Source organism: Vigna unguiculata, chromosome 5 (genome assembly GCF_004118075.2).
Source record: "Vigna unguiculata cultivar IT97K-499-35 chromosome 5, ASM411807v1, whole genome shotgun sequence".
Taxonomy (NCBI): Eukaryota; Viridiplantae; Streptophyta; class Magnoliopsida; order Fabales; family Fabaceae; genus Vigna; species Vigna unguiculata.
Genome location: NC_040283.1, coordinates 40531479 through 40541740, shown reverse-complemented (window position 1 = coordinate 40541740; position 10262 = coordinate 40531479). Strand labels below are relative to the sequence as shown.

The 10262-nt window shown below is 25.9% G+C and overlaps 1 protein-coding gene across 1 annotated transcript; it reads right to left on the bottom strand.

Annotated features, from left to right (window-relative positions):
- Window positions 1–7397: 7397 nt before the first annotated feature.
- On the bottom strand, window positions 7398–9311 carry LOC114184711 (O-acyltransferase WSD1-like). The gene is made up of 3 exons (XM_028072022.1): window positions 9126–9311; window positions 8462–9028; window positions 7398–7772 (listed from the first exon to the last, which is right to left on the bottom strand). Exons 1-3 carry the CDS (start codon window positions 9309–9311, stop codon window positions 7398–7400), a joined length of 1128 nt encoding a protein of 375 aa, XP_027927823.1.
- Between the last annotated feature and the right edge of the window lie 951 nt (window positions 9312–10262).

Sequence of the window (10262 nt, the reverse complement as noted above, 5' to 3'; positions counted from 1 at the left end):
TGTTAAAAAATTTAATCTTAATATTTTTAAAATTTAAAGAATAAAATGTATCAAAATTTAAAAAAAAACAAATTTTAATTGTTAAAGAATATCTAAATATTCTCAAAAACTTGTTGAATATCAAATTATTCCGAAAGAGGAGGGCATTTCCTAGAAATTCTTAGCCTCAATTATTCTACTATCCTATTTATTATTTATTTAAAGTTATGAAAAAAATTACAGAAATTATGATTTTCTTTATCGAATACTAGAGAAAATACGGATAGTACTTTGTGTTTGTATTTTTTTTATTTTCATAAAATTTTGAGTTCAATAAAAAGGTATATAATTAATTTTTAAATAGTTGTTAAATATAAAATTAGATAAATAAAATATGTAGACAAAATAAAATTTAAAAAAAATTGACAAAAAGAATTTTAAAATATCAGTTAAAGATAAACTATGTATAAAATAATTAATTTTTTAAATAATAATTAAGAGTAAAACTAAAATAACAAAATATGAACACATAAGATATCCCTTTTCATATATTTTTATAAATATATAATAATTACACTAAATATCTCAACTCATATAAAAAAGTTTCGTATATACATTAATATTTAATTTCAACTCATTCTTCCCTTACATCTAATATAGCAGAAAATCTCTTACATAACCATTCCGATTCAGTACCCTAAAGAGATCATATTCTATTATTTTTCCTATGTAATGTATCTATAACTATATATAAAGGGGATTCCCTCTTTTGTGTCCACATTTCATAATTCCAACTTTACCCTTTATAATTTAATTATTTATTAAATTTTTAAAAATTAACGGTTACTTTTACAAGTTTTTATAAAATTATTTACTTATCTCCTTTTTCTTTTTTTCTCTTACTATTCATCAACAGTTATTTTTCTCTTATTTTCTCCGTACATTTTATTTTATTTTTTATAAATATACTTTTATTTTGTTTATTAAATTAATAACATTACAATATCATCAATTATTAATATAATTCAAAAAATGCGTACACACAGGCGCGATAGCGCCTGTGTTTACACTAGTATAGATAAGTGTAATACTGTTGCTGGATTAGTTAGATAGTTCAAGGAAAATTAATTTGCATGTGAAAAGTCTAGACGTGTTAGAAATTACAAGTACTTTTATCGGTGGATAACCACTCCAAGTGTTATAAATTAATTAATTAATATACCTATATATAACCACTCCAAACATAGTAGATTTTGCAAGTTACTAATAAAATCTATCATATAATAGTATAACATTAATGTTCCAGATCAAATGTATTAAATAGTCTTGGATGCTTAATAAGTAAAAGTATGACATTTGGCATATGGTGTATATATTTTTAAATAAGTTCATATTAGATATTAGTATTATTATATGAAAATTTTATTAAAAAGTTAGATAAAAAAAAATATAGAGAGAGAAACCACACTAACACTATAATAAAATTATATTATACATATAGACAAAAATAATATTTATTATGAAAAAAACAATAAATAAAAGTATGGATAGATAATAGTAAATTCATGATTTTCATCACAAAAATCATTTTAAACTTTGAATTTCATATAGTAAAAAAAAATTAGTTATTATTTTATATTAGGAGTGAGATATTCTAAATATTTTATACTTGATATTTGTTATATTTTGCTCTATATATAGGATATATCAATAAAATACAAAAACATGTTCCTCCGTATAACATATTATATATATCTCTCGTATATCTCATATCTCTTATAAAAGCCCTAAAAATCTCAAACACTCTGTCTCTCCTTTCACGGAAAGCCAATGTGAAATTAGTTAAAATAGTTGATGTAGTGGACAGTAACAGCTTTCAAAATGATGTCTATTTTAAAGTTTAAACAATAAAATAGAGTTTGGATCGTGATCACGAAAAAATTGTAAAAATAAAATGTGATTTTCCGAAATTGGATTTTGGATTGTACATTGGTCCGAAGTATAAGGTTGTAGTTCTTTTTACTAGAAAGAAAAATGTGTTGACATTCTTAATTTTAATATATATATATATATATATATATATTGGTTTATTTTTGTTGTTTTGAAAAATGGTTGAATTATGGAATGGAATATTCGTAATTTTACTTTAGATGTGTAAGATGATGCAAACAACAGACATAAAAAAAAACTATAATACTAAAAATTATTTGTAATTATTTTTTGAAGAAAGTTATTAGATGTAAAATCGTGCATGCAGTATTTAGTACACAAAAAGAAATGCGAAAAAATATTTTAAAATGCTAAAAAAAATATTTAAATTGATAGGCACTAAAATGACACGTGCAGTATATATATATATATATATATATATATATATATATATATATATATATATATATATATATATATATATATATATATAAAACAATCTGTGCTGAAGATATTATTTATATATATCGACTGTGTTGTAATCATGCTTTTATTTAATCAACAATTTAATCATACATCGTGAGATCTTAACACAAACAGTTAATTTTACTTTTTTATACAAAAATTATATATATATATATATATATATATATATATATATATATATATATATATATATATCACCAAACAGATATCTAAAAAATAAAAAAATAAAGTTAATCCCTTATCATATTTAATAAACTTAGTTTAAAAAATTAATCGATTTCTAAATATAAATTAAAACATACATATGAATAGTTTCTAATTTAACATATGTTAAATTGTAATTTCACGTTCTTACCATCTCAAATGCACGGTAGTTACGTTCACATCTCGCAGAGTAAAATTTTAATTATATTAATTTTAATTTGGTGATGTCACAACTTTATATTAATTTTAATAATAATTGAATTAATTTTTAATTGGATTAAATATGGTTAAAACACACAAACAATAAAAAAATTTAATTACATTAATTTTTAATTAAGTTTAGATTTAATTTAGACTCGATGTATTTACTCAGAATGTGAAGAGACGATGTAACATAAAAATAAAATTTGAAGAAAATGAAGATTTATACGGTTTTCTAGTATGATCTTACTATTATTATTATGTTACGGATTATGCACGAATCTAACTCATGGATCTAACTCCTAAGTAAATAGTAGGATCTAAATTACTTAAACTTATTTATATATGCGGTCACATGTATTTTATAATTTAAGCCAAATAATTCTTAAATTACCTCCACGAGCATTAATAATTAACCCAAGAAAAATTGCGCATGAACAAAAATATGGCATTGATAATATGATCTGATTTTAATTAAATACACTAAACATTATATTTATATTTCGTAGCAACTTTCGTCACGAGAATAATAATTAAACTTCATTTACTTTAGGTTTATTCCAATTTTAAAGTAATTATTTTCACACTCAAATCTTAATATGCTTAAAAACTAATAAAGACTAATTCCAAAACTAAAGCATTATGGAATAAAAGCACAATATTTTTATATATTCAAAGCTGCCAGTGAGAATATGCAAGGAATGATATTTTTGTAGTTTTGCTATGTTAGATTCCTAACATTGAGAGAATGATAATATCGTGATAACTTATTGTCAAGGACAGTGTGGATGGAATTGATGATGACAACGATCAATCGACGCAGAAAAAGAAGAAGAAGAAAATAAATAAATAACTCACTTAAACCTTGGAGAGGAAGAAAACAAATGTGACTCTTATATGTATAATTTAATAAACTTTTATATAATGAAAAATTATTTATAGACTATGTTAGCATAACTAATGTCAAATTTATGTAAATTTATTTACTTTCTAATAGATGTACAGAGATGTATTAACATGAGCTTAATGCTATTCATAACAGAAGTGAGTGATGTATGACTCTTGAATTATTTATAGTCAACGATAAGAGAGTACTTCGAAGCATGCACGAGGTTCTTTATGTTATTATGTTATTATTTTTATTTAGTTAGATTAATTTGTTATTTTATGTATCCTATGTTAAAACATGTGTTAATAAATTAATATTTTATCAGTCAAACATAAGTTATTTACATATTTAAATATTTAAATATTCTCTCTTGAAAATGACATATCATTACATGTTATGTTATGACATAAATATCAATCAATTATAACATCTTGAAAAAGTAATTGTTATATATTACCAAAAATATACGTCGATCGACAATGATATTATCTGTGTATATTGCGTGGCTCTAAATTGTAGACTACACATGTTCACATTTTTGTAAGTGGAACCTAAAGATAGGACAAGTGAAAATATCATACCAATGAGTATTTTCCTAGAAAGTATCGTACCAATTGTTAATATCATCACCACTTCTTTACAATAAAATTATATATGTCGATTTAATTTAGTCATATTCGTAATTCTTTTAAAAAAAATTGTTCATTTTGATAAATTTGAACAAAAAATAAATTACGCTTTTTACAATGGTGATGAGATTTATTTTCGAAACAAAGTAAACCAACCCTATCAGACCCGTTCAGATATCCTTGTCATAAATTGGGTGAATTGGTCCTTAAGAAATAAAAGCCCAAAACGAAAATTATACATCAATAAGATAAAACATATATACAACTCAAGTACTTTTACAGTAATATACAGCAAATGCAAATATTTTACACTTAAATATATTGCTTGAAGTATAGTTATACTTTTTCTTATTCTTAAAAAGAAAATTGACGTTTGATTCGTATAAAAATATTATTTCAAACTTTTTTATGTTAATGTGTACATTTTTATTCCTATGATATATTTTTTAAAATAGAATAATAAGAACAAAAATCAATTAAAAAAATAAAATTAAACAAATTGATGTAAAATTCAAAATCAAAATCAAAATATTAATACATCTCATCTCAAGACCAAAACATAATTGATCAAATATTTATTGTTGTTGCGTAACAGTACAATACAACTAGGGTCAAAAAAAAAACAATACAACTACCAAACATGGATCACCTTCGCTGGATATATTTTTTATCCATTTTATTGTTTACTTTTGCATTTTAAAAACTTAATATATGCTATCAAACATTTCAAACATATAGTACGAAATAACTATGTTTTTTATCTATAATATACTTTTCAAATAGGTAATCTTTTTTGCTGCTTCCAATATCATCTGCAGAGATGTCTGGAAACATGACTTGAGTTGGTATTCATCTATGAAACCTTCCTCTACCCCAAATCCAACTCTTAAATATCCCATGTAGCTTGTTATAGTCACTGTTATACTCTGTAAATACATCACAAAATATGTTTTTGCAACATTAGTATCGGTTAAAATGACCCTAAAAATTTAGATAATATACAAGATGCTATTGATCATGCATCAAACTTTATTATTGTGTTTGTATATATTATGTTAGGTAATATGATATAAATGCTCACTTATGGTCCTTTTGTTTGTGGATCATAATGTTTATATAGACTCTGATCAAGTATTTTGGTTGGACTGTGGCTGGTGATGTTATAATGCTAAGCTAATGCATCAAATTATACAGATTTTTTGTATAAGGATTAGAACACTTCTCAAGTGCTCTGCTAATTTTATTTTATTTTTTGCTGGTAAAAAAAAAATATTGTGTTTGACAATGAAAAATGTGAACAAGGGTATAAATTACACCAAAGGAATGAAAAATATTGTCACAGTTATTTTCTTGTCCGGAATTTGATGAATTTTTTTTTATATTGACTAAATTTGGATATAAATATTAATAATATCTGACTTTTCTGAATTAGATACGAGGATGGAGATGAATATCCATTTTCATATCCTTTCCGATACTTATCATCATATCATATTTTTATTTTAAATTAATAAAAAATCTTTAAGCTATTAAGTAACCTAACAAATTTATATTAAATCTTATTTAATCCTTAATTTGATAATTTATTTCTAATGTGCTTTTGATTATTCATACTTTTTTTTCTATAACTATTGGGCATTTATTTAATTAGTATTTGATATAAGTTATTTCTTTTATATTTGATACTAGAAAAAAATAACTGTCTTTTTATATTAAATAGTGAAAAATGTGTTTTTTTACGATAAAAAAATTATTGTTATTATAATTATAAAACTGAGTATAAACAATTGTTATAATTTTATTGTAAATAGTTTTTTTATTTTGTTGGAAGTTTTATATTAAAAAAAGATTGATTTAAAAAATGGTCAAATCAATAAAAGATTAAATTGAAAAAATAATTACTTAAAGAGTAAAATTAATAAAATAATTATTTTAATTTTAAAAAAGTATTCAAAGGATAAAATCAGAAAACAAATTGGATAAAAAAAGGAGAATCCTTTGTATATAAATATAGTTACTTGATATTATTATTCTTAATTTGTAATTTTTAATTTTTGATAAAAAAAATTAATTAATAATTTAAACTAATAAAAATAAAGTTACTGATATACTTGTTTTTTAATAAAAATTGTCTTCAAAAGTAAATATGTGAGTAACTCATATATTTCATATTTAAAGTGGTTTAGTGGACAATTACTACAAGATAATGTTTCATTAGTAACCAATTTTAATCAGTAAAAATTGTTAGCTACTATAATGATCAATTTGGATACCAATTTATAAAGTAAAAAATTATTGGTGACTAAAATAGTTACTATTATGAATAAAAAATTAAATTGATCACTAAATGGTCTTTAAAATTAGCTACTATGGTTTTGGCTAAAAAAAAAATAGTCACCAAAAATTAGCTACCTAAGTTTTTGATACCAAAATGACTTAATTTCTAAATCTCTCTCTAATTAATTAATGACCAATTTGGTGACTAATTGTAATTTTTTATTTATAATAATGTCTATTTTAGTAACCAATAATTTTTTATTTTTTAAATTAGTATCTAAATTTGTCATTATAATGACTAAAAATTTTTGGTGACTAAAATTAGTTACTAATCAAACATTTTCTTGTAGTGAATAATTGGATTGGTAGTGAAACTAAACTTATATTAAATGCTTGCAAAGAAAGATTGACCTAGCAAATTAACTTTTTTATTTAGTACCTACAATATATAATTTTTGTGTTCCAAAATGTCTTAGTTCATGTTTTAAAAGTAGGCCAATTTCAATCTTTTCATAAATTAATTCTATGGGAGTTACTTATTGTTTGAGTATCTGAGAAGAGACCTGAGATAAACCAACACTCATGAAGTAGATGCCTTTGATTGGATGATTAGCCAAAGTGACTTTCTCCGAAGGCCCTACCATGTGTGAGATGCTCAAACTTGCATTATTCATTATCTTATACACGTACTGTGTGGCAGCCTGCAACACCAAACCTTTAAGTTAAACAAAAAAAAATCGATTTTTTAATCTGTATGTAATGTTAAAACTTACAAAATTGATTAAAGAGAAATGATGCATTAATCAAACATGATTATTTCGAACCTGTGGTCCTTTGATTTGGTTCAAAAAGCGTAAAAGCACACCAGTCATTGGTACTGCCAAAGAATTTCTCTGTCTGTTGATATTTTTCTTGGCATCTAAAACGAACTCAAGTGGGTTCAATTTTTTGTTATGACTTAACATGGGCAGTGGGACATGCATGAAGTGGAATCTGTTCCCCCAAGGTGCCGTAGAGTTAGTAGCATGCATCTCCTTCGCTGGTATGTAAGCCCTAATTTTCCTGGTATTCAGCAGCACCAATGCTGTACTCTCACCACTTCTTGATCTGTGGTTCTTTGCCTTCATGTACAGTTCAATGCCAAGGAAAATTGCGCCAACCAACACATCATTTACGCTCTGCATGTACACAAAACAGTGGGAAAAAACTAACATTAAAAAATGAACTTTAAATTTAACTAAATTTTACAAATTATAAAAGTAAAATTTATATCCACTTATACTCTGTAAAATATATCTTTCGTTGATGCGAGATATTCAACAGACATCCCTCACGGTGAATGAGACTAAACACTATAGTGGGTGGTTCGATAATGACTAAGTAGCAGATGACACTATAAACTAAACAAACAATTAATCTCACTAGGGTAGGTTAAACCATGATTCTGATACCATGTTAAAAAGTATATTTTAAACCTAACTAAATCTTACAAAATCGGTTTGTAAAGTGAGGTTGAAATTCACTTATATATTATAAACTCATCTTATCTCTAGTTGACATAGGATCCTCAACACACTCATTTGCATCCAAGAATATACATCTCAAGTGTATGACTATTTATTAATAAATGGTCTAATAGTGAGTGACACAACATACCTAACAAATAATAGATTTTAGTCCATGATACTATGTTAAAAATGGATTTTAAGTTCAACTAGACCTTATTAAATAGACTTGTAAAAGGAGGCTTTCATCCACTTATGTACAGAATGGCCTTATTTATATTTGACGTACGATCTCCAACTTTAAATGATAAAATGAAACAAGAAAAAAATAACACTTGAGAAACTATAAAGTTTGAACGTACCACTTTGAGTTTATTTTTGACTTCTTTAATGCTGTCCAAAGAGAGGGAAACGTTAACTATTCTCATAGGTCGAAACCCTACATCTTCATGCCCTGACCTTAATGGTGTTTGTTGATCTGGTATCAAGCTGTTTTTCAACAAACTCCAGCCAAAATCAACTGCACTCTTGAACATCACAGAAGCAGTTTGAGATAATTGTTTTGGCATGCCATTGGTGCTTGTTGATGATTTACTTGAAGGAAATTTTACTGGAATAGAAGGATTATCAGCACTTTCCACTATCGAAAGGAAAGTTGTCATGAAAGAGAAGCCATCTCCAAGTGCGTGATGGAGCTTAAATATAAAAGTTCCTTCACATTTGCTCGTTGGATACTTAAACAAATGCACTTCCCAAAGTGGTTTATCTTCTCGTATCTGTTCCATACCTATTTTTTCCATGTATTCATCAAAACACTCGTCGTATAATTTGAATGTTCGGTTGTTGGATGTAAACTTAGGAATCTTGACGTGATCCTTTAGGTTAACATCAACTTGTTTCCAAACTTTTTTCCCATTCTTCACAGTAACCTGTTCAAGTTATGCAGTAACAATATCAGATGATATTTTTTGTTTCATATAGATAGATATATATAGATATATATGTGTAATAATAAATTATACGTACCATGATAGAAGAGAATCTGGAGCACATGGGAATTAACTTGTTCTTAAGCAGAGGTAGAACTTTTGATTCATCAATTGGAATCTCAGATTCAACAACAGCCATGACAAACACGTTTATCAGAGAGCTGCTAAAGTAATCTGCCATAGGACTCAGAGGCATTGGAACATCTTCCTCGAAGCAGTTCATTTTTTTTCTCTTCTTTTTTTTTTCTTTTGCAAACGAAGCTAATGTGTCTGCAAAATAAACCAGGAAAGTACGAGTCTATTTAAGAGTCCTACGCAGTGCTATTTATAACCATACAAAGCAACAAACATGGGACATACACGCGTGAGCCATGCATTTAATGAACTTGAACTAATTTAGAAAAAAAAAATCTTCCAATACAATTATATCATCCTACCTAACAGCATTCAAACCCTTGCAAAAATGGTCCAGGTATTAATTCATAACTAAATTTTTTTAGGTATTAATTCATAAGTATTTTTTTTAAATATGTTTTGGGTATAAGGACTAAACGTCTACCTAAACAATTTGTCAAGTTATATGATCTTTAGTCTAGTCATCTATTCCGTCTTCTTGTCTGTCTGTCAACCGGGTGTACCTGCTAAAGACACTTTGATGTTAAAGTCAACAATGATTCAATCAGCGAAAGCAATGAAATGTAACAAATGCGATAGAAAAAGTTCTAACAACCATACATTTGACTTGTATTTATAGTTTTATACATGAGTCAGTGATTAGGATCGGCTTAATCATGACTCAATTCCTTTTTAAACCTAATTACTGACTTGTTAACGCTAATGACCATTCACTTTGATGTCGTTTGGTCACACATGTCGTACTTCGTCAAACCTAATTTGTATTAGAGGACACCAGGGTGGAATCATTGAAGCAGTTCAACTGCTAACACTGCAAAGGGAATCTGATGGATGGTTTGTCAATTTTGCAGGTATCTTCATAAGTGGACCCCAGTATGAAATCCCAAGAATTATATATCCATTCATTTATAAAGTTTGGGGATTAGGACCTACATGAATAACAATCTCATATCTAAATGGAGAATGCTAACCAGTGCCCTAAGGACACCGGTTAAGGAATCATTAATGTGTATTGATACTATAATTTTTACATTGAAAA

Coding starts and splice junctions, on each gene's coding strand:
- LOC114184711 (XM_028072022.1), bottom strand. CDS start 9,311: ATGAACTGCTTCGAGGAAGATGTTCCAATGCCTCTGAGTCCTATGGCA. Junction 9,029..9,125: donor CCAGATTCTCTTCTATCATG/GTACGTATAATT, acceptor TAACTTGAACAG/GTTACTGTGAAGAATGGGAA. Junction 7,773..8,461: donor TCAAAAATAAACTCAAAGTG/GTACGTTCAAAC, acceptor GTGTACATGCAG/AGCGTAAATGATGTGTTGGT.